At 37.2% G+C, this 25,017-nt stretch overlaps 1 protein-coding gene, 1 non-coding gene and 1 pseudogene across 3 annotated transcripts; 2 read left to right on the top strand and 1 right to left on the bottom strand.

Moving 5' to 3' along the window:
- Positions 1–343: 343 nt before the first annotated feature.
- On the top strand, positions 344–25,017 carry MPC2 (mitochondrial pyruvate carrier 2). Of its 2 annotated transcripts, none has more exons than XM_067728560.1 (5): positions 344–710; positions 13,757–13,797; positions 22,459–22,543; positions 22,922–23,033; positions 24,800–25,017. In XM_067728560.1, the coding sequence occupies exons 1-5, from the start codon at positions 602–604 to the stop codon at positions 24,834–24,836; spliced, it is 384 nt and encodes a 127-aa protein (XP_067584661.1). In that variant the 5' UTR covers positions 344–601; the 3' UTR covers positions 24,837–25,017. The 2 variants fall into 2 exon arrangements, with proteins under 2 accessions (XP_067584661.1, XP_067584660.1); XM_067728559.1 differs by lacking the exon at positions 344–710 and adding an exon at positions 6,666–6,813.
- LOC137220247 (U6 spliceosomal RNA) lies at positions 3,738–3,840 on the top strand. Its single transcript, XR_010941560.1, has one exon. It is a non-coding gene; the product is annotated as a U6 spliceosomal RNA (small nuclear RNA).
- Positions 13,959–14,864, bottom strand: LOC137219650 (ferritin heavy chain pseudogene; annotated as a pseudogene).

The raw sequence follows: 25,017 nt of genomic DNA, 5'->3' as shown, positions 1-25,017 counted from the left end.
GAAATCGGAAGTCTCGCGCTCACGAGTCTCATTCTAAAGGAAGCAACAGAGTTGTGCGGCGTCATCTTTAGTCGGGTCATGGAAGGCCCGAAAAGCCCATTTTATCTAGGGGCCTCCTTAACCAAAGTGAAAGGGGATTAGCGCCGGTGCAGCTTCACTTTCCCTTCTCCAACATGGCCTCCGGGCCAGGAAGAAGAAATTGTAGGTTTGGTCTGGACCCCGCCCACGCCCCGGGGCGGGCCAGTCACCGCGGGTCGCTCTGCTTGCGCAAGCGCGCTCCCGGTAGGGCGCCGGGTTGACTCGGTGAGGCTGTCCGTTTGCCACCTGTTTCCGTGACGACTCCTCCCTCTAGGCAGTCGGAGACCAGGAGGCGGGCTGGGGGCGGGCCGTCGCAGAGTCTCCGCCCCCACAATCTTCTCTAGACGCGGGCCGCCGGGCGGTTCACAGGGGAGCAGGCTGAGCTGCCTTGGGGGAGAGGAGGGCGCGAGGCGTTGAGAGGCGTTGAGACAGGGGAAAGTGACGAGCTGCCCTTCATTGCCAGCTAGGGAGGAGCACACGGCCGCTGCCTTACCTGGCTGCCCACGATCACTCGTCCGCAGAAATGTCAGCCGCCGGCGCCCGGGGCCTGCTGGCCACCTACCACCGGGTCCTTGATAAAGTGGAGCTTCTGCTGCCTGAGAAACTGAGGCCGTTGTACAACCACCCGGCAGGTAATGAACCCAGAGTGGCTCCCACCGAGACCTTCCATCCCTGTCCCTTCCCTCCGTTTTGAGGCCCACTGACAACTCTGGTGCTGGAGGCATCACCCACAGCCCCAACCCCCTTCCCTCAAGTGAATCCGTGTACTTTCCCATGCTCCCTGCTTTTCATGTTTTCTTTTCCAGCATCTCTCATAAACTCGTTATTTTCAAGTCTGCGACCTTTGTCGCACCCCTTCCCTTAGGCACAACTCAGACCCTGACCGGGCCTCTGGGTTTGATCCTCCTCCATTTCTGCGGCCAAGAAAGGGTCTGGGCCACCAGGAAACCTCATTCTCTCCTCTTTCCCTCCATGAGTAGTGGTATATTGACCCACGCGGAGAAGAGCTGTCTTTCCACCCTGGAGGGTTTGGAGTAAAGGTCATACTTCCTTCAGCTCCAGCTGACAGGCCTGCAGAAGTGTTAACCGGTTTCTGAGTCAGTGTCATTCCTTGCCCCATAGGTCTAATTTGTTTAAGTCTATCCTTATTTATGAAATTACTACTGAACAAGCTCTCCCTGGACCTTTTTGTGTGGACAGACCTGGTTTTAAATTCTGCTCTGCTGCTTACTATCGACGTGACCTTGGGCGAAATCCTAGATCTTAGTTTCTGTAAAATGTGATCGATGTGAGAGTTAAAGATAACGTATGTGTTTGATTCTTCATAAATGCTCAGTAAATGTTAGCTCTCTCTTTAACCTATTGGAAAACAATGTTCTTGTGGTTGAAAAAAATAATTCTTTAAGAAACTGGAAGATCCCAATTCTTCCAACTCTGTCTCCCCACATATCTGACTATGAAGAAGCTCTTGGGAGTGTGAGATGGTTACTAAATCTAATTTCCAGTTTGATAATGGGATGAACTGTGTCTTGGAATTATACTTTAGTATAATATTACTTGTTGCAGTAGTTTACCCCTTATAAAATTGATCTTTAAGGAGAAGTTTTTATTGATGAAGAGGCTTATTTAGTTTATTTGCCTTTTGGTTCTTTTAACACGCAATTTTTGGAATTGTGCTGTGTTTTGTGGCAGAGATTTTCAGGAGGGAGAATTGGGCAATGCTTCTGTAATAATCTGGACTTCAGACTCAACTGAATTCTGTGTAGTCAACCCTGACCCTCTTAAGCTCTGTGTTTGGGTTGTAGAATAAAGACAGGATAGAGAAGGAGCAACTTTAAACTACTTTAAAACAGAATTGGAGGGTAGTTTTATAGTGATATTTTGCAAGACCTTGGCTTTAACCACGTATAATCATTCTTTATAATACTTTATTCGACTTTTATAATGAAAAGGAATTATCTTTCATTTGAGATTTGTTAGTAGATTGTGCATTTTATCTGGATACTCTTGGACTAGTTCAGTTATTGTAACCCTTTTTTTCAGTGTAATGGAAGGAGCATAGGCTTTGAAGCCAGACTGACCTGGATTTGAATCTTGGCTCTGTGACCTTGACCCCAACCTTTAGTTCTAATCTATGAAATGGGGATAATAATTATCACCATTTAAGGATTGCTGTGAAAGTTAAGTGATGTATTGTCTGTAAAACATGTAGCAGTGTTTGCACGTAGACTCTCAACAAATGTTGGTGTTAGTTCCCTCTTATTAAGCTTTTCACCAATATGCAGAGTAAGAATACCTATCCTCTTATTAAGCTTTTCACCAATATGCAGAGTAAGAATACCTATCACTGCCAAATTATTTGTGATTAAAATGTTGTAGGGTAGGCACACCATTGTAGAAATGAAGAAACATGAAAAATATAACTGTTGATTGATTCATAAGTATTCAATAAAATCTGAGGAAATACTGATTATTGTTCCAAGAGTCATCAGAGTGAATATTCAAGGATTTTGCATACTATTTTGCATAATAGTATGTTATTGAATCATTATATTAAACATTAGAGTAGATTCACATACTGGAGGTTTTTACAGTAATATGCAAGGCTAAATTTTTGAGATTTCATTGTATCATTGACAAGTACGTTGAGACAGGTTACAAGAATATGTCTTTATATAAATATATATTAGAGTAGAATATTGCATTATATATAGAGTTAGACCTGTGGCCTTCATCATCCATTTATCTACCTATTGTCTCTGGCACAGAATGATCTACTTCTGTAGAGTCAGAATAGTGTTCTATATACATAGAGAATCCTAAAGAGGCTACCAGAAAACTACTAGAGCTAATCAATGAATTCGGTAAAGTAACAGGATACAAAATTAATGCACAGAAATCTCTTGCATTCCTGTACACTAATGATGAAAAATCTGAAAGAGAAATTAAAGAAACACTCCCATTTACCATTGCAACAAAAAGAATAAAATACATAGGAATAAACCTACCGAAGGAGACAAAAGACCTGTATGCAGAAAACTGTAAGACACTGATGAAAGAAATTAAGTATGATACAAACTGATGGAGATATACCATGTTCTTGGATTGGAAGAATCAACGTTGTGAAAATGACTATACTACCCAAAGCAGTCTACAGATTCAGTGCAATCCTTATAAAACTACCAATGGCATTTTTCACAGAACTAGAACAAAAAATTTCACAGTTTGTATGGAAACACAAAAGACCCTGAATAGCCAAAGCAATCTTGAGAAAGAAAAACGGAGCTGGAGGAATCAAGCTCCCTGACATCAGACTGTACTACAAAGCTACAGTAATAAAGACAGTATGGTACTGGCACAAAAACAGAAATATAGATCAATGGAACAGGATAGAAAGCCCAGAGATAAACCCACGCACATATGGTCACCTTATCTTTGATAAAGGAAGCAAGAATATACAATGGAGAAAAGACAGCCTCTTCAATAAGTGGTGCTGGGAACACTGGATAGCTACATGTAAAAGAATGAAATTAGAACACTCCCTTACGCCATGCACAAAAATAAACTCAAAATGGATTAAAGAGCTAAATGTAAGGCCAGACACTACAAAATTCTTAGAGGAAAACATAGGCAGAACACTCTATGTAATAAATCAGAGCTTGCTTTGGCAGCACATATACTAATATTGGAATGATACAGAGAAGATTAGCATGGCCCCTGTGCAAGGATGACATGCAAATTTGTGAAGCGTTCCATATTTTTAAAGAAATTATACTCCAATAAAGATGTTTAAAAAAATAATAATAAATAAATAAATAAATCACAGCACGATCCTTTATGACCCACCTCCTAGAGAAATGGAAATAAAAACAAAAATAAACAAATGGGACCTAATGAAACTTAAAAGCTTTTGCGTGGCAAAGGAGGCCATAAACAAAACGAAAAGACAGGCTCAGAATGGGAGAAAATATTTGCAAATGAAGCAACTGACCAAGGATTAATCTCTAAACTATACAAGCAGCTCATGCAGCTCAATATCAAAAAAACAAACAACCCAATCAAAAAATGGGCAGAAGACCTAAATAGACATTTCTCCAAAGAAGATATACAGATTGCCAACAAACACATGAAAGGACGCTCAACATTACTAATCATTAGAGGAATGCAAATCAAAACTACAATGAGATATCACTTCACACCGGTCAGAATGGCCATCATCAAAAAATCTACAAACAGTAGGGCTTCCCTGGTGGCGCAGTGGTTGAGATTCCACCTGCCGATGCAGGGGACACAGGTTCATGCCCCGGTCCGGGAAGATCCCACATGCCGCAGAGCGGCTAGGCCCGTGAGCCATGGCCGCTGAGCCTGCGCATCCGGAGCCTGTGCTCCGCAACGGGAGAGGCCACAGCAGTGAGGGGCCCGCTTACCGCAAAAAAAAAAAAAAAAAAAAAATTGGTCCTGACGAACCTAGGGGCAGGACAGGAATAAAGACGCAGATGTGAGGACACGGGGAGGGGGAAGGGTAAGCTGGGATGAAGTGAGAGAGTAACACTGACATATATACACTACCAAATGTAAAATAGATAGCTAGTGGGAAGCAGCAGCGTAGCACAGCGAGATCAGCTCGGTGCTTTGTGACCACCTATAGGAGTGGGATAGGGAGGGTGGGAGGGAGACGCGAGAGGGAGGGGATATGGGGATATATGTATATGTATAGCTGATTCACTTTGTTATACAGCAGGAGCTAACATAACATTGTAAAGCAATTATACTCCAATAAAGATGTTAAAAAAAAAAGAAAAAGAATAGAGTTCTAACCAAATGTGTGTCCTAGTAAGTTCAGTTCTCATAAGATACGTCACTCCCCCCACCATCTCCTGACTATAAAAGTATTTGACTCGACACTAACCAGCTGCATAGCTACCCTCTAGATATTTGTTCAAAGAAATAACCTTGAAGTCATGCTGCCCAGTGTTTACTTAAGAGCTTAGTTGGGGAAAAAAATTATTAGTGGAGTGTCATTCCTTTGTATGTATGAGCTCCAAAATGGGGTGAATCATCCCAAAGCGTGCACAAAATGAAACTGGAATGTAGGAAGAAAACAAGAGGACTTCTATTAATACTTACTATTACTTTATCTTTTTAAAGTTTACAATATAAAAATAAATTAGTACACATATATATATGTATGTGTAAATAGTCCCTTTATTACGATGGTTAGACTTAAGATTTTTCAACTTTACAAGATGGTTCAAAAGCAATACAAATTCAGTAGAGACTGTACTTTTTTTTTTTTTTTTTTTGCGGTACGCGGGCCTCTCACTGTTGTGGCCTCTCCCGTTGTGGAGCACAGGCTCTGGACGTGCAGGCTCAGCGGCCATGGCTCACAGACCTAGCCACTCCAGGGCATGTGGGATCTTCCCTGGCCGGGACACGAACCCGTGTCCCCTGCATCGGCAGGCGGACTCTCAACCACTGCGCCACCAGGGAAGCCCAGATACTGTACTTTGAATTTTGAGCTTTTCCTGGGCTAGTGATATGTGGTACAGTGCTCTCATGTTGCTGGGCGGCAGCAACGAGGCACAACTCACAGTCAATCATGCGGTAAACAATCAGTACGTCCATTCTGCACCCCTATAGCCATTCTGTTTTTCAGTACAGTATTCAATAAATTACATGGGATATTCAACAATTTATTATAAAGTAGGCTTTGTGTTAGATGATTTTGCCCAACTGTAAGCTATAAGTGTCCTGAGCATGTTAAAGGTAGGCTAGGTTAAGCTATGATACTTCAGTAAGTTAGGTGTATTCAATAAATTTTCAATTTATGGGGCTTCCCTGGTGGCGCAGTGGTTGAGAGTCCGCCTGCTGATGTAGGGGACACGGGTTCGTGCCCCGGTCCGGGACGGTCCCACATGCCGCAGAGCGACTGGGTCTGTGAGCCGTGACCGCTGAGCCTGCGGATCCAGAGCCTGTGCTCCGCAATGGGAGAGGCCACAACAGTGAGAGGCCCAAAAAAATTTCAATTTATGATATTTTCAACCTTCAATGGATTTATTGGGATGTAACCCCATCATAAATCAAGGAACATCTGTACACAACTAAATTCTATGGAGTCTATATGTATTAATTTATATATATGTATATATATGCACTGTATATAGGGGATGTATGCTCAAAAAAAAATTTTTTTAACTGATGGGGCAATGTGTTCAAAAGAAGTTAGGAGACCTCAGCCCTAAAGAGTCCAGAGAGTCTCTAAAGAGTTATATCTCGGGAATTCCCTGGAGTTCCAGTGGTTAGGACTTGGTGCTTTCACTGCCATGGCCCGGGTTCAATCCCTGGTTGGGGAACTAAGATCCCACAAGCCGCGTGGTGTAGCAAAAAAAAAAAAAAAAAGAGAGAGATATCTCAATAGAACTGGGGGAAAAAACAGAATTAAATAAGAAATAAATAATAAAAATAAATAAATAAAAACTATCCTTCAATTAAGTCAGCCCAGAAAACAGCTATCTGAGCCATATAATTTTTGCTTACCATAGCTTTGCTTATATTGAATTACATTTTGGCTTAAGTGGAAGAACTGTTGAAAAAATACTTCTATGAAACATGTTGCAGTGTTTAGTTTGCTGTTGCTGAGAATATTCTCTACTTTGCGTGGCGTTCTCTCTGGGAAGGCTTATGGGAAAAGTTACTTTAAGATCTTCATAACAGGGATATTTTCATTTTTCCTAGGTAAGAGAATTGGTTTTTCCTTTTTATCTTACAGACCTAGAGAATATTTTTTAAAATAAAAACATACTAAATGAACCATTATTAACAGTGTTCATAAGGGAATATCTTTATCAAAAAAATTCAAAATTAAATGCTCAGGGAATTGATTTTATACTAGATAGTTTAATACAACTTAGTTCAGAGAATATTTTGTTTTATTTTATGTAAATAAAGCCAAATGGGGATCAAATAAATAACCAGTGTAGAAACCCACACAGTTATGTATTAACATGGTTATTTAGCGTCTCTGTTAGAACATTTTCTTCCTACAGAGATTATCTGAAGAATTTTAATGCCAGTCTAGGATAGACATCTAGATATCTATATCATATTAAATATATCTGTATTATATACCATGTATAATACATCTCTCTATATAAATATATTCTTAAACATATTGTTAATGTATATTATGTTTAAATATATACACTAAATATGTAAATATACATATATTATTTTTTACAGTTATAACCTCTGTTACCTTAAAATTAAGGAATGAGAACCAAAATGGAAAGTTGGGATTTCAAATACAATTGTAAGATATTGATGAAAAATAGAATATCTTTAAACTAGTTAGCTCCAAGAAAGTTGAATTATTTAATATTTTTTGAGGGCCTGCTGTATATTAGATACTGTTTTAGCATTTGAGATATTTTAGTGAATAAAATTAAAATCCCTAGCCACAGAGATTTTGTATTCTCAGAAGAGATCATAAAAGTAATACAATCCTTGTTGTAGTTGTTAGTGTGACACTTAACATAACTTTTGCCCACTAACCTGATCTTAAACTAATTTTAAGAAATTAAGACTGTTCATGCCTCATCTAATTTGATTCACTAGATGTACTAAAGGAGAAGCAAGCCCTAAGAGAAGCTATAAATCGTTTGTTACATACACTCTGCTATATATAAAATAGATAACCAACAAGGACCTACTGTAGAGCACAGGGAACTACACTCAATATTTTGTAATAATCTATAAGCGAAAGGAATCTGAAAAAGAATATATATATTCAGTTTTATGTATATAAAACTGAATCATTTTGCTGTACACCTGAAACTGACACAAGATTGTAGATCAACTATACTTCAGTTTAAAAAAAATTGTCTCTTATTTCCAAGTCATGTAATAATATTAATATTGTCTATGAGAGAGTGTGAAATACATTTAAAGTGTGGCCTGGCATAGCAGAAAGAGGAGTGGGATCAAAGAGGCCTGTATTCTGGTCCTTGCTGTATCTGGAACTATCTGAATATGAGACACATTACTTAACTTTTAAGTGCCTTTTCTTTTTCATGTATAAAAGTAGAAGAATTTGGATTTTCTTTAAGTTTCTTTCTAGCTGTAATAGTCTACAATTTGGTATTTCTGCTAGGACCTTTCTTAGTTTCAGAGGCTTCAAGAAACTCAGATTTCATCAGGGACGACTATATAATTATTGTTAGATTAGGTTTTAGGGATCTAAGTTTTTATCCTTGTTGTGCTATGTATTTTATGTAAGTAATTTCACCTCTCTGGGTCTCATTTACCTGATTTATAAAATGAATGCCTGAACTAGATGATTTCAACAGTCTTTCTAAATCTAGAAGTCATTGATTCTTTGTTACTGAAGAAATGTATAAATTTAAAATGTATCAACCCTAAAATGCATATTGGCTATCATAGCTAGTCACTTCACCTGTTATTTTTCTTTGGCATTTTCACCAAAGCCTGTTTAAAATCAACATTTTAAAAATCATTATACACCTATGACGTTCTGGGTGCTATTTGAGTGAGCTCTTTCCAGGGCCTTCCACGAGATATAAAGACTGCTTGGCTCTAAAATGGTAGCCCCGTCATGTTCTCGGTATGAAATCAGAACTAGCTTTAGTACAAATAAAAATGAGTAATCTTTGTCAATATCTGTGTGAATTTGTAAGTAGCTGGCTACATGATAGCAAACAGATGGACTTGCTTAATACAAGGAATGTTAGAGGAAAGTTGAGGGATGTTGAAAGCAGTAAACCGAAGAGAAATGGTATGAAAGGGATTCGGTGGAGTAGTGGACAACATTCAGTAAGAACTTTATTCTTAACATTGGGAGCACCTCAATTCAATATTTGTATATGTGTACGTTTGCATGTGTGTAAAAGTTACTTATTCTGTTCCAAGAAGGAAGTCTTTCCCTAGGAAGAGAATCATACGTACAATAAATGACATACTTTCTGGGTAGAATTTATAAAGTATTTCATTAGCAGTCATTCCTCTCAGGTAAGGAAATTAGGAAGTAAAATTATGTCATTGTTTTATTAATAGGTTCATCAAAGTTCAACAAGGCAACTAGATTTGTTAATTTGTTTGAAAATGTAGGTCTCTTATGTCTCTTACATATTTGGTTGTGATATTCCCTTGCAGAATTTTTCAAATTCTTCCATGAAAGTTTGAACTTTAGAAAACATCAGTTTCACTTTAAAAATCAGAAAAACATATAACAACACAAAAGAAAATGACCATTATATTATTATTCGTATTTTTTGTTATGCTTGAAAATAGTTAATAGTTTTACAGTCAATCCTTGTTGCTCATGTATTTTATGTATAGTAGTTTGTATCTGTTAATCGCATACTCCTAATTTGTCCCTCCCTGCCTTCCTCTCCCCTTTTGTAGCCATATGTTTGTTTTGCTGTATAATTCATAGTTTTAAATAGTCAGCATTTGAGGCCTTTTCCAACCTCCAAGAGTGGACTTATAAGAAACAAGATGAAAATGTGTTAATTGTTAGTTAATTCTTTGTCTAAAGGAATGTATATTTATATCTGATGGGGACACATTTCCCTCATCTTGGACTTCAAATTAAATTTCTTAAGAGCTGCTTTTTATTCAATATATTTTCAGTAATTTAAAATTTATGCCTAATCAAGTTTTTTCATTCATCGTAATGAATGTTAACTAGATACTCTATTTATACTTATGCTTATCTTGATTTTAAGGTGTTATAATCACTTCAGGTATCATGATTATTTAATGACTTCATTTTTTTAATGCTCTCCAGTGAGAATAGCTATGTCATTGTAGAACATAAACTATTTTTCCCAGGTCTAGAAAGACAATGTGACATTATATTCTCACTGTTTATGTGATACCTGTTTCCAAATATGTTTTTGTCAAAACTTTTTGTTTTAGGTAAATAACAAGGACCTACTGTACAGCACAGGGAACTATGTTCAATATCTTGTAATAACCTGAAAATGGAAAAGAATCTGAAAAAGAATATAGTTATATATGTATAACTGAATCACTTTTCTGTACACCTGAAACTAACACATTGTAAATCAACTATACTTAAATAAACAAATGTATTTAAACTTTACATTTTAAATGTCAAAATCAGTTGGGATGTTTCCTCATTACCATTTCCATTATTGACTGATTGCTGTTTTCAAGAAGATAGCCTCTCTTCCTGAATTCATACACGTCTATATTTATTTGACTTCTTTACTTTTAAGGTAGAAAATGATTAGCTAAGATAAAATGGAAGGGTGAACTAAAATAAGTTTTCTTTAAAATTTGTTGTTAACCTATTATATGATCATGGGTATTACTAGCTATTTTTTCCTTTTTTTAACAATGAAGAAAACACTGCTTGTTTGCACTTACAGATCTCCAACCCTAATTATTTGTGTCAGGTGTCAGCATCCTCTGATATTTCAGAAAAAATTAGAAATTTAGAATGTCTTATTAATATATATTTGCTACTGATGTTTTTAAATTCAGTGCTTACCAATTGTTAAACTAATTTAGGCTTTGTTTTATAGTTTAAAATTATGCACTAAATAAAATATTTAAACTTCTCTTTGGCCCATGTTCTAGCAAACATAATTTCATGTTCGAAGTTTTTGTTTGGTTCAGTTGTGTGGGAGAAGGGCGGTTTTTATTTTAATATTATCACCTAGCTCAGAGCAGTTGAGTAAATTAGTTACCAGGCAAACCTACTGAAAAGCTTGACGTTCATTAACCCTGAAGGGTCAACCATTTCAGCTCGTAAAGAAACCAGAACCTTAGAGGCATTGCTCAGGAAACAGTTTTTGGGGTGGCAGAAGAGGAAGCATGAGTTTTGAAATATGAAGAGAGGAGTCTGTTGGGGAATCCAAAGCCGGAGACGAAAACAATGTATTGGCTTACCCTTGAGAGATGAAGCCAAGCTTCATGCAGGGATAAAAAATAAACTTGGTAATTGATACTGCATATGACCCTGCGGCTTTGTATATGATAAAGAAAAATAAACCAGGTGTGATGATAGGAATCTCAGAAACTCAAACTAAAATAACCAGAGTTTGAAAAGATTGACTTATAGGATTAGTGCATTATGGCATCAGACTCATGGGAAGAATTTTCAGGAGCCAAAAAGGGAAGTATCATGGTCTAAGAGTAGAGTAACTAATGAGTGAAAGTCTAGTACCAGTTCCCTGATGTAAAGGGAACCTGATGTCCCTGAAATCCCAGCCTTGAGGATGAAGCGGTGTCAAGGCAAATCTGGGTCAAACCTAAAATTTGAGTAGCGTTGATTAGCATCTCTCCTGGATATGGTTAATCCAATTCAATTCTGTTCAAAAATATTATTTGTCAAGAAAAACTAAGAAACAGGCTTTGACATCTAGACCTTGCCTGATTAAAGTGACAGATGCGTAAATAGATCAGTTTAATTGTTAAGTGCAGAAAACTAGAAGAATAGACAGGCTGCTTTGGGAGTTCAGAGAAGGAGCATTTAATCTAACCTGGAGATGTTAAAGAAGGCTTCCTTGAGGAGATGAAACCTTCAATGAGTTTTTGAAGGATATTAGGAGTTAGCCAGATAAGGCCAAGTAAGGCCAAATAAGGGGACTAGTAGCTTGTGCTTAGGTCCTTTAAAGCCAGCACTGTGTTTTATTTACCAGTGCATCCCCAGTGCCTACAACACTGTAAAGCATGCAGTAATTATTATGGGTGAATGAATGAGTGGTCTTCTTTGCAACAAATTAAACCTACAACTATGACTGGATCTTAACTTAGCTATGTGCTTTTACTTTTTTTTTAGCTCCATGCTTTTTCAATTTTATTATCTTTTGTTCCTAAATAATAGGTTTGAGTCAATTCTATCTTTTAAATGTTATTTATGTGTATGTGAACAGAAACATTCCTTGATTATTAATGACAGTGAATGCTCACCCACTGGGGGGAAATTGGATAAATCCATCTTTACCTGCTGGTGCTATTTGAGAAATATTACTGGGAGTAGATGAAGAGAAATAAATGTGTTATATTTGGGTGATGATGCCATTTTAGATGTGATTTTTGTGATCCATAAAAACTATTTATTCTTAAAAAGTAAAGTGGAATATTAAGGCAGAAATAATACAACTAGATTTATAATTATATAATTAGAATATAAATTATAATTAGATTTTTTTAATTTCGAATTTGCTTAAAATCACTGTTGTCTTATGTGAAATTGATTAATTTTTGTGTTAAGAAATAAATGTCTTTTGTTGATCCAGTGTGTTGAGAGCATACATACCATATTAATTTGTATTGGATTTAGCTTTTAAATTACCATGGACAAAGTCTGTTTCTCTCCTGTCACTGTATCCCCTGGAAGGTTAAAAGAGACATATAATTTGGAAGAGTTACAAGTGGGCACAGTTATGTTATGTGGTTAAAGAGCACAAGTTTAAGAGTTAGAAGACTTAGGTTCTAGTTACAATTCTGGGCTTACTAGCCGCATGACTTGAGTAGGTTATGGAACTTCTCTGAGCCTTATTGGTAAAATGAAGGATTTAGATTAGATGATCTCTGGGTTTCCTTCCAGCTCTGAAACGTCATGTTTCTCAAATTCTAGGTTATCTAAGAAACCATAGTCGTTTTCAATACTGTCAACATTTATTGAACATTTTGCACGAGGCAGATGAGTACCAGGATAACTAAAACAAGGACCCTGCTATTAAGGAGCTTACAAATCTAGGCTTTCCACTTTCTCATGTGCCCTTTAAAGTTAGGTTCATTAATTTTTTACTAGAATATATAGAATTTTTATAAGAAGTTTTACTAGAATACGTGGTGACATGTCATTTATAATAATAAATATTAATAGAATTAGTGAATATATAAATATCTGGGACTTCCCTCGTGGCGCAGTGGTTGAAAATCTGCCTGCCATGCAGGGTACCTGGGTTCGATCCCTGGTCAAGGAAGCTCCCACATGCCGCAGAGCAACTAAGCCCGTGCACCACAACTACTGAGCCTGCGCTCTAGAGCCGGCGCGCCTCAACTACTGAGCCCACAGCCGCAACTACTGAAGCCCACGTGCTCTAGGGCCCACGTGCCACAACTACCAAGCCCACGTGCTGCAACTACTAAAGCCCGCGCGCCTAGAGCCAGTGCTCAGCCACCGCAGTGAGAAGCCCACGCACCACGATGAAGAGTAACCCTCCAGCTCGCTGCAACTAGAGAAAGCTTGCACGCAGCAATGAAGACCCACTGCAGCCAGAAACTAATAGAAAATATCTACTGTGGCTTGTATCACCAAAATTCCATAATTTGTCATTTCCTCAACTTGAAGATTATCCTAAAGTGAAATAACATTAAGTTCCATGTTCAAGGCAAAACGTTAGGAATGGTTTCCGAAACCATCTCCATTATACTTTAGCTAATTTTAATAGTTCACAAAAATACAAATAATTGACAAGGAGATCAAAGCAACTTGTATGAAAGATTGATAGTGTGGTGACTCTCTAAATTTTAACTTAAATACAAAGTATGCAGAAAGCATAGTAAAAATTATTAGAAATGGATTGATAAACCTTTGAGTTTTTGAAATGTGGTGATGGCTATTAAAAGACATATTGAAAATAGTTGGTTTATTGCTAATTTTTTCATTTTTTATTTTCAGGTCCCAAAACAATATTTTTCTGGGCTCCAATTATGAAATGGGTAAGTCTTGAATTTTTGCAGAAGCTACTGAAAAAGATATTCTTTAAAGGAGCTTATTAATTTGAAGTAACTTTTCTGAAGGATGTACTTTTAAATGTTCATGGTACGTCTTGAAGTAATTTTATACAAATACTCTCAGATGTATCAGGGTTTTTGGGGGGGGTTACCAAATTACTTTATTTGAAGGAATGGTACTAAGGAAAGGACTTGTAGATATTTTGATACAACTTACAGAAAAGGTAAGGTAACCCAAACATGCATGCACTGCCTTGGTGACCAGGGAAGTCACCCCTGTGGCTATGGGAAGCCAGCCTAAGGCTTAGCTCTCATTATCACTATTTCCCAGAGTGTGCTTGTCAAAAAGATACTGAGCCATGCCAGATTCGGGGGCCCCCATCGTGCGCAAGTTGGTTACGTGGTCACCCAATTCTTTAATGGATTTCACCTGCTCATTCAGATAATGAGTCTCAATGAAGTCACACCAATGGGGGTCATTTTTCTCCGTGGCCAGTTGGTGCAGTTCCAGTAGTGACTGATTCACACTTTTTTCCAAGTGTAGCGCACATTCCATTGCATTCAGCCCATTCTCCCAGTCATCACGGTCTGGTTTCTTGATATCCCGAAGGAAGATTCGGCCACCCCGTTGGTTCTGCAGCTTCATCAGTTTCTCAACATGTTCCCTCTCCTCACAAGATTGGTGAAGAAAGTATTTGGCAAAGTTCTTCAAAGCCACATCATCGCGGTCAAAATAGTACATGGACAGGTAGACTTAGGAGGCGTAGAGCTCCAGGTTGATCTTGCGGTTGATGGCGGCCTCCGAGCCCCGGTGGTAGTTCTGGCGCACCTGTGAAGGGGACGCGGCCGTCATGGCGGGCGGCTGAGGTGAAACAGTGGCGGTGGCTGCGCGGCGCTGTAACGGCGGCGGGGACCTTGGGGCGGTCGGAGGGCGCCGTGAGGTGGTGGCGAGGGCTGGCTCTGAGCGGCCGGCCGGAGCGGGGGACGAGCGCCGGGTTCCGTCCAAGCACTGTTGAAGCAAGAAACCGCGGCGACTCTCCGCGAGGACTGTGGCCAGATCTATCAGTTTTACTGCATAAAGCCTACTACCTACTTTAGTTTTTCTGAACTCATTAGATAGGTGAGAGCCCTTTGGGGAACGTATTGTTATCAAAAAGCTTATAATTATGGGCCCTAGGAACATGAAACTTCATTCTAAAATTTTGTGACTATGTAAAACTTTAAATTAATTAGAACACCCCCAAATTAACTTTTGTTATTAATTTAGTATGAGAATTTCAGATACTAACACTAAAATAGAGGCAAGGAAAGTTATTCTCAAAAAGTAGAAGAATTTATCCAAGGGTATATATATTAACATTTGGGAAATGATAGAATATGGGACTTCTGACTCCAAGACCAATGCTTTTACACTATGCCAGAGTTTCCATTCCTAAAGCTCTCATTTAGCTGAAAAGAAATAATTGCGATGGCTGTTAATAACAAATCATTGATTTTATGTTGGAAGGGCCCGTTTGGGCTTAATGCAGTGCTTCTCGAAGCATCATCCCTGGACCTGCAGCATTGGCATCACCCAGGAATATGTTAGACATGCAGATTTTCAGGCCACATCACAGATTTACTAAATCTGAAACTATAGGGATGGAGCCCAGTAATTTGTGTTTTAATAAGCCCTCCAGGTGATTCTGAGGACTTCTAAAGTTTGAAAACTACTGGTCTGCAGGCTTTTTTTTTTTTAACTGTAAAAATATACACATAAAATTATCATTTTAACCATTTTTTTCGTGTTGAGTACATTCACATCAGTGTGCAACCAATCTCTAGGACTCTTTTTATCTTGCAGAACTAAAACTCTGAACCCATTAAACAATAGCTCATTTGCCTCTTCCCTAGCCCCTGGAAACCACCATTCCACTTTCTATCTGTGAATTTGACTACTCTTGGTACCTTATATAAGTGAAATACAGTATTTGTCTTTTTGTGCCTGGCATATTTCACTTAGCATAATGTCCTGAAGGTTCATCTATGTCATAGTATGTGTCAAAATTTCCTTCCTTTTTAAGTCTGAATATTTCATTGAATGTGTATATCACATTTTGTTTATTCAGTCATCTGTTAATGGACACTTGGGTTGCTTCACCTTTTGGCTAGTGTGAATAATGCCGCTATGAGCAATGGTGTACAATATCTGTTCCAGACCTGCTTTCAGTTCTTTTGGGTATATACCTACGCGTGGAATTGCTGAATCATATGGTAATTCAGTATATTTAATCTTTTGATGAACTGCTGTACTATATTCCACAGCAGGTGCACTATTTTACATTTCCACCAGCAATTCACGGGGGTTCCAATCAATTTCTCCATATCCCTGCCAACACTTGTTACTTTTGTTGTTGTTGTTTTATAATAGCCATTCTAATGGGTGTGAAGTGGTGTCTCATTGTGGTTTTGATGTACATTTACCTAATATGATTAGTTATGCTGAGCATCTTTTCATGTGCTTATTGACCATTTCTACATTTTCTCTGGAAAAGCATCTATTTAAACCCTTTGCCCAAGTTTTAATAAAGTTGTTTTTTGTTTGGGTTGTAGGCTATTTTAATTCTCTTAAATGTACTGTTTTAATTTGTTAGAACAACTCGGAAACTCAGCTGTAAATCTAAGTAGTTGAGAATGTTAGAACTGGAATTACCTGTCCCTCAATTTTATGGCCTTAGGCAAGTTCAGTCTCCGCCCTTTTGTCTCATCTATAAAGCAACAAGATTAGAGTAAATTAGTGGTTGGGAGCTATATTTTACAGAGAACTAGGGAGCAGTTCTCTTTTTAGATCTATAAGTTGAGAAAAACTTCCATCAGTTTAAAAAAGAAGCTTCAATATATCATCTTTAATGATTCTTCTCATACTCTAAGCATTTAAAAGTGATATTAAAAAAAAATACTAAGAAATGTAGATTACTATTTCCTTTCTCTTTGCTCCCTACCAACGCTTAAAATTATATATCTGCAAAGTGGAATTAATTGCTGAAATATTGTTTCTAGCACCGTTATTTAAAAAGTGAGAACGATAAAATAAATAACTCATAAGGACCTACTGTATAGCAAAAGGAACTCTACTTAATACCCTGTAATGACCTATATGGGAAAAGAATCTAAAAAGAGTGGATATATGTATATGTATAACTGATTAACTTTGCTGTACAGCAGAAACTAATACAGCATTGTAATTCAACTATAGTCCAAAACAAGTTAATTTAGGGCTTCCCTCGTGGCGCAGTGGTTGAGAGGCCACATCTGTGAGAGGCCCGCGTACAGAAAAAAAAAAAAACTTAATTAAAAAAAATAAATTAATAAAAAATAAGAATGACTTAATGTACTTCCAATAAATTGGGAGCACCCCGACCCCAAATTTACCACAGTTTAGAAGTTTATTGATTTTTACCAATAGCTTTTTTTTTTTTTTTTTTTTTTTTGTGTGGTACGCGGGCCTCCCACTGCTGTGGCCTCTCCCGCCGCGGAGCACAGGCTCCGGACGCGCAGGCTCAGCGGCCATGGCTCACGGGCCCCGCCACTCCGCGGCATGTGGGATCTTCCCGGACCGGGTCACGAACCCACGTCCCCTGCATCGGCGGACTCTCAACCACTGCGCCACCAGGGAAGCCCGCCAATAGCTTTGATGTTTCTTTGATCTGGTCCATCAGTGTTTTGAAACATTGACAGTATTATATACTCATAAGTGCTTTCTCGACTGTCTCCTTTAAAAATATCTATTTTAAGTTCATGTTGACATCATACATAGTCTCCTGATGACAGCATAGCAATGGAAATTTCTGTGTTTTGTTCTCTGGTGGGGAAACTTTTTTTGATATTTAGTTTATGCTTTCCTTTCCCAGAGCATTTGATAATAATTAATCTATAGTAAACTATATGTGACACGTAGCAGTTGATGCTGCAAGCCACCTAAGTTGTACATTAAGAATTTTAGACTATACTTCTTTAGAGATTTAACTGTGGTTGAATCCTTCTTAGCCACTTCAGTTGAAGCCAAATAATTAATTATAAAGGTCAAAGTGGATAATTCTAAAAAGCAATACTACACACCCCTAAATATTTTATTTTAACTTAAAGATTATAAGTATATATTCATTTATCAATCATTTACTATAAGGCCAAAGCTTTGATTTGTGTATGGATCCACTGGTTTTGAGTTCCACATCATCTGTCTTGGATGAATTATACCGTAGTGCATCCTACATGATTTCAGTTTAGTTTTCTTTAAAGCAGAGCAAGTTCATAGACACTTTCATGATAACAGAAACCTGCTAGATTTTTATGTCTCCCCACCATCTTTTAAATTTTATTTTATTTTATTTATTTTTGGCTGCATTGGGTCTTTGTTGCTTCGCGAAGGTTTTCTCTAGTTGTCGCGAGCAAGGGCTGCTCTTCCTTACCCTGCGCGGGCTTCTCATTGCAATGGCTTCTCTTGTTGTGGAGCACAGGCTCTAGGTGCATGGACTTCAGTAGTTGTGGCACATGGGCTCAGTAATTGTGGCTCGCAGACTCCAGATGCGCAGGCTCAGTAGTTGTGGCTCACGGGCTTAGTTGCTCCGTGGCATGTGGGATCTTCCTGGACCAGGGCTCGAACCCATGTCCTCTGCGTTGGCAGGCAGATTCTTAACCACTGCACCACAAAGGAAGCCCCTCACCCCCATCTTTTTATATCTGTCTTGTTCACACCAAATTTGACAGCAAGTTTAACTTGCCTTTATTCAATCTTTCCAAAACAGTCACTTTAGATTTCATAGAAATAACAACCCTCTTTCTGTGTTTCACCTGTTTACCTAGTTCATTAAATTAGGTAAATTACAGTAACAAGTAAAACTGGTATAAACAGGTTTGAAGACAAACACAGTGACTTGATAAAAATATAACTCAACTGGTGAGAGCAAAAGTGCATGAGTGCAATACAGAATAAATAGCCTCTAGCCATGAGTATTCAGCCATGGGCATCGTTAGCTTGTTTACAGAAGGAATGGATATCATTGGCTAATCTGGGGAAACTATTATGTGAAGGTCAATTGAGGGAGCTTTTTTCTTTTTGTTCATAGTCTGTTTGTGCAGACTGGGTTTTATTTATTTTTTTTTTTTTTTCTGTTTGGCTGCTCTGTGCGGCACGTGGGATCTTTGTTCCCCGACCAGAGATCAAACCCAGGCCCCCTCCAGTGGAAGTGCAGCGTCCTAACCACTGGACCACCAGGGAATTCCCGACTGGGTTATAGTTAACTCTTGAACAGTATACCATTTTGTGTGGCTAATTTTTCTCTTTTCTGTTCTCCTTAGGAATAAGTCAAACTATACTTCAAGATTACCTCTGCAGATTTTTAATGTCTATCTACTTGCTTTTCCAGCTGGAACTACTTATATAGACTAATTCGCAGTTTAAAATCTTGAGAACTTTGTTATCCCTAAGCATTTTGGAATTGGAATATTCTGTTATGGTATTTCATTTTTAGCCCTCCTCTAGAAGTGTCATATGACTTTTTTTTACTAAAGGAAAAAATATTGGAAGGAAGAAAGGAAGGAAGGGAGGAAGAAAGGAAGGAAAAAATGTTTTACACTATCTGATGAGTATTTACTCCACCCAGTGGAGATAACCAGGTGCCAGAAAGAATCACACATTTGAAAACCAGTTTTTAATTGATGGAAACACAGAGAACTAACTTGAATCTACTAGATGCCAAACTCTCTGTATTGGGTTATTTAATACATTATCTAATATTTAATCTTCACCAGAAAAAAGGTGTAAAGGTACTGAGGTTCAAAGAACTAGAACTGTTGTAAGTGACAGAGTCAGGATTTGAACCCTCAGTTCTAATTTGACTTCAAAGCCTAGGCTCTTAAACACTTACAGGACCCCCTTTAAAAGTCACTGTGGATCTTTCTGTAATTGGTACTTTCTCCCCATGTTAGGGAGTATTTTACATAACCTTGTGATATACTCCACACACTCTCTGACTCTACAGTTCTATTATTTGAATAAAGTTCATAACAAAGAAGAATAGGAACACAGACCTTCTGCCCCTGAGACTAGAAGTACAGGAAATGGTACAGAGACTAATATTCCCTTATCTCTGCTTCTCTAAAGATGTAAGCTACTATTTGTTGTTGATAATAATAATATTTTCCAGGCACTATGGTAAATATTTTTGAAGCATATTATCTCATTTAATCATATATCTCTTTTGCAAGGGTAGCTATTCATATTCTCATTTTATACATGAGGAATTTAAGACAATGTGTTATGTAACTTGACCAAAGTCACCCAGCTAGTAAATGGCAGAGATTAGATTCACAGTAAGATTTTATAAGGTAATTTACATGAGGTTAGAGTGGTATAGAAGTAGAAAGGGTTTTTTTGGTTTTTTGTTTGTTTGTTTGTTTGTTTTGGCTGCATCGGTCTTACTTGCGGCACTCGGGATCTTCATTGAGGCATGCGGGATCTTTCATTGCGGCACAGGCTCTTCATTGCGCCGTCGCGGTGCGCAGGCTTCTCGTTGTGGTGTGCAGGCTCCAGGGTGCATGGGCTCAGTAGTTGTGGCACGCAGGCTCTCTAGTTGAGGTGCGCAGGCTCAGTAGTTATGGTGCGCGGGCTTAGTTGCCCCGTGGCATGTGGGATCTTAGTTCTCCAACCAGGGATCGAAGCCAGGTCCCCTGCATTGGAAGGCGGATTCTTTACCACTGGACCACCAGGGAAATCCCCTAGAAAGGGATTTTTTTTTTTTTTTTTAAGAAATGCGGGAAAGGAAACTAATATAGTATTATAAATCAACTATACTTTAATTTAAAAAGAAGAAGACTAAAGAGGCATAACATCCAAATGCAATGTATTATCCTGACCTAACTACTCTGGACAAGAAAAATAATGTTTTAAAAGATATCTGGGGGCAGTTGTCAAAATTTAACTATGCACTGTGTATTAGACAACAGTGTCTTATCCATGTTACATTTTGTGATTAGATTGTGGGTATATAAGAGAATGGGAAGATAGTCATGTTCTTAGCAAATATACACTAAAATACTAGGGAGTCAAAGGGCATGATGTCTACAACTTCTTTGTAAATGGGTCAGAAAAAAATATATGTACTTATAAAGAGAGAGGATAATAAAGCAAATATTTCAAAAAAATAGAGAGAGAAAGAAATGTGGGAGAGGGGCCTCAAGACCTCTGTGGGAGAGCACAATTACTAACATGTCCCAGAAAAATAAAATGTATACTCTGAGCATAAACAAAATCATGGCTGCTACCTTCCTCCAAAAGACAATGCTAGAATATAGCCTATAGTCATCATAGATCTGTTACAGTGTAGTAATACGTGGACTGAGTAAAATAATGCTAGAAATCAGTCCCTTTCTTCCCCTCTACAACGGCAGTATTCCACCCTGCCAAAGTGGAACAGATATGCAACGGAGAAAATGTACATTGGGACCTGGAAGAAGAATGTAAGAGTGATGATTAGGAACCATTTGGGAAGAAAATCACAGGACTATGGGTGAAAATTAACAAGAAAAGTAGTATTGGTCATGATTTACCTCTACTTATACTACAGTATTTAACTATTTGCCCCTTTTTTAAGCCAGAATCATTGCTTCCTTGATCTACTGACTTTATTAAATCAAAACCATTTGGATTTGGTTTAAATTTGTAAAAATTCACAAGTATGCATATGTTCTATTTAGGAGAAAAAAACCCTGTGCTGATTTATATTTTTCATGTAAGAGCATCTTTTAGAAACTCAAAAAAACCTGAAAATTTCTTAGAACCATATTTTCTAATGACATATTTAGGATTTGATTTTAAAATTGGAGAAAGGGAGGAGGAGAGGTGATGTAAATATGGCAGAATGTCAATAATTGTTGACTGGGTGATGGGTATGTAGGGGTTCTTTGTACTAGTCTCTCTTATTTTACATAGGTGTGAATTTTTCATCAATAAAAATCACTCTGTTATGTATTCTAATCTCTGCAATAGAGTAGCATAACTAATATTCTAGTGAAGACTCGTTACTAAACTTTCTCAGTGTTGCTGATGGTAGGGTATGATTCTATAAAAAACAGTGTTAAAAACATACCAGAAAAGAAATGACCAGGTATACTTTGACATTAAAGAAAAATTATCTAGCCAAGAAGCTAAAATTATAGCAGAGTTTTTCTGATACTTCCACTTTTAAAAAAGAATAATGTTGCAAAAAACATGAAAGGAGGAATTTATACAAATAGCTTTCAGGCATCTTCCACACCAGTGTTTCCCAACATGCATAAAGAATATATAAATTCTTATGTGAAAGAAGTATCATTTGTAGAACAAAAATACAAATATACTTATAGAAAAAATATATACACACACTACTGATTTTCAAATATATGAAGCTGTTTAATGTGATTAACAAAATACAACTTAATTCAAAAAGCATTTCTGAATTCATTGTAACTTTTTGTCATGATACATTTTTTCTTAATGCATGGATACTAAAATCATAGCTACAGTCTGAAAATCTCTGAAATAGTTTGTGTTTTAGTTAGAATTGAGAACCATTACTACATACTCATGATGCTTTTTTTTCTTTCTTATGTGTTAATGTGTATTTCCAGGGGTTGGTGTGTGCTGGATTGGCTGACATGGCCAGACCTGCAGAAAAACTCAGCACAGCCCAATCTGCTGTTTTGATGGCTACAGGTAAATTAAATGAATATCTTCCATACCGGGCATTCAATAATTTTGTTTTATATCAATGTACTTAACAGTTTCATGTTTGAAATACATATACACACACTCACACAGAAAGAAATTAGCAGTGTTATCTCTAGGAAGTTATTAGACTATAGCCAAACAAGGCAGAGGAGGGTTATAAAAATTTCCCTTTGCTGTAAGAACTGAGTGTTTTGTGAAATGCTGAATTATAGCAACTTCATTAAAGTCTCAAATTATAGCATTTCTTTGTCCTACTTTGTGTTGTCATAGTCTTATTTATAATTATTTTACTCTAATATTAAATGTTCAAATAAGATTGCAGCAGTACCTATGCTTTTTTAAAAAAAAATTTTATTTCAACAGGGTTTATTTGGTCAAGATACTCACTTGTAATTATTCCCAAAAACTGGAGTCTGTTTGCTGTTAATTTCTTTGTCGGGACAGCCGGAGCCTCTCAGCTCTTTCGTATTTGGAGGTAAGCTTACCACAGATGTAAAAAAAAAATCTGCCTCAGAAGCCATCCGGCTGGCAATACTTTTTTTTTTAAGATTCATATATAATGCTAAGACAGGATGTGCCTGAAGCAGACATTAAACATTTCTAGAAAGCCTGGGGGTTTGAGTTAAAAGTGTTAGGCAGTATATTACCTAGGTTTTAAATCTGTGTGTTACCTAGATGTACAGCCCTTTGATAGAGTCTCTTTTATTAAGATAAGATAACATATATAATTTAGGATATATTAGGTAATTTTCTGCATGAACTTTTTATCACTTACTTTCAATCAAATATAATAAAGTGAGACTTAAATGTATAGTTATATAGTATTGGAAATGATGTTTAAAGTGAGGCTGCTAGTTTCATTGGAAAGTATGTATTCCGTGAGCATTGGAAATTTTTAAAATTCAGTGATTAATATTATTTGTCAGTGACTGGTTAACACTCTGCAGTGAGCTTAGATGAAGGCTCTGGCTTGATTTGAACCATAGAACCTTCCTAAATTACAAAACAATGTTATGAATAACAACTTTCTTTAACTAAAAAATTGAATGATTTCAGTAAAGAAATAGAAAACATTGAGCTATATAATTTACTTCCTTTCAGAAGGCATTCTATTCTGCAGAGTATAGTACATTTTAATTTCATTCATCTGTACCATCCCTAGCTTTACTAGTAGCTTAATTCTGTAATCTTTTTATAATATTCTAGCACATAACGCATAGATGAATAAATAAACTCACTCATTCTACACAATGCCTGACAACCATTTTTAGGGCTTACTTATATCAATATAAGCTTCAATTAGTACAGAGATTTTATTCACAGAGTACTTTTCTCATGCACCATCTCATTTTGACCTTATATTAACTCATGATAGTAGAACTATGAGAACACTAAGTGTCACATTCAGAAATATTATTTCTAATATCAGAAATTCAGGTTTAGTTTGACAAAAGGATTTTTGGCCTTTCGGTTACAATAGCAGATTAGATTTAGTTAGAAATATAAATGTTGGACTCTCTGGAGGACTTAGGAAAATACTGTTGAATGTTTGAAATCAGGACCTTTTGAGAAATCTAGGAGGTATGGTAGGCTTCATGGAATAAGTTCCCTCTTGTGCTTATTCAGTTTCCCACTTTATTTTCAGCTGAGAAGAACAGTAAATGAAGCCCAGGGTGATGTAAAAGGGAAAGACTCTGTAGCTTTGTGGTTAATTCTTCTTTGAATTAATGATAATTGAAGAAATTGTCCTTAGTTTCAATAAACTTTAAGTGTTACAACCTCCTAACCCAGTAGCCTGCCTGCATCACAGAATTATATTTTATTTTTAGTGATTAGACAGGCCCATTCCCAATTGATTTTATTCTCAGGAAAGATGCTTTGTGAGTATAAAATTAAAAGTTCTAGATGACCATGTTTTGGTAAACTTTATACATATATTCACGTTTGTCATACTCTTGTATAGTTCCAGAATGAAAATATTCTTACATTAAAATAATATTTTTGTACAGGGAACTGTATGTCAGTTAAGACGTTTTGACAGTTGGAAACCAGATTCAAAAAAGTCCTTGGATTACTCTCCCATCTGCCTGTTTCTCTATAAGCCTCTGGGAAGATTGTATTTACAACTGTATAGCTTCTTGACTAGAGAGAAAGAAGAGATGGAATATGCTTCCCACTCCCTTCTTATTATAAATGTATCTATTGTGATTCATGATTTTTTTCTTTCTGTTTTCTTTATAGATATAACCAAGGACTAAAAGCTAAAGCAAACAAATAAGAGTTCTTGATCACCCTAACAACCTGGATGTGGACATAACCGCTGGGACCTAGTTTGATTTATTATTCAGTTGTCAATGAGGTGATGCTAACTGTGCTAACATTTGTAAGGCATAAATTCTAACTGTAATTGGGAGATAGTACTTGATTCAACAGAAAAATAAAGCAAACTTTTAATAATA

Source organism: Pseudorca crassidens, chromosome 2, assembly GCF_039906515.1.
Source record: "Pseudorca crassidens isolate mPseCra1 chromosome 2, mPseCra1.hap1, whole genome shotgun sequence".
Classification (NCBI taxonomy): domain Eukaryota; kingdom Metazoa; phylum Chordata; class Mammalia; order Artiodactyla; family Delphinidae; genus Pseudorca; species Pseudorca crassidens.
Note: the sequence above shows the minus strand (reverse complement) of the source record. Positions and strands in the feature narration are given on the sequence as shown.

Excerpts from the sequence above, each read along its gene's own strand:
- MPC2 (XM_067728559.1), top strand. The coding sequence starts at position 6,681 with ATGAAACATGTTGCAGTGTTTAGTTTGCTGTTGCTGAGAATATTCTCT. Across the intron at positions 13,798-22,458 it reads GGGCTCCAATTATGAAATGG|GGGTTGGTGTGTGCTGGATT; the intron begins GTAAGTCTTGAA and ends GTGTATTTCCAG. Across the intron at positions 22,544-22,921 it reads TGCTGTTTTGATGGCTACAG|GGTTTATTTGGTCAAGATAC; the intron begins GTAAATTAAATG and ends TTATTTCAACAG.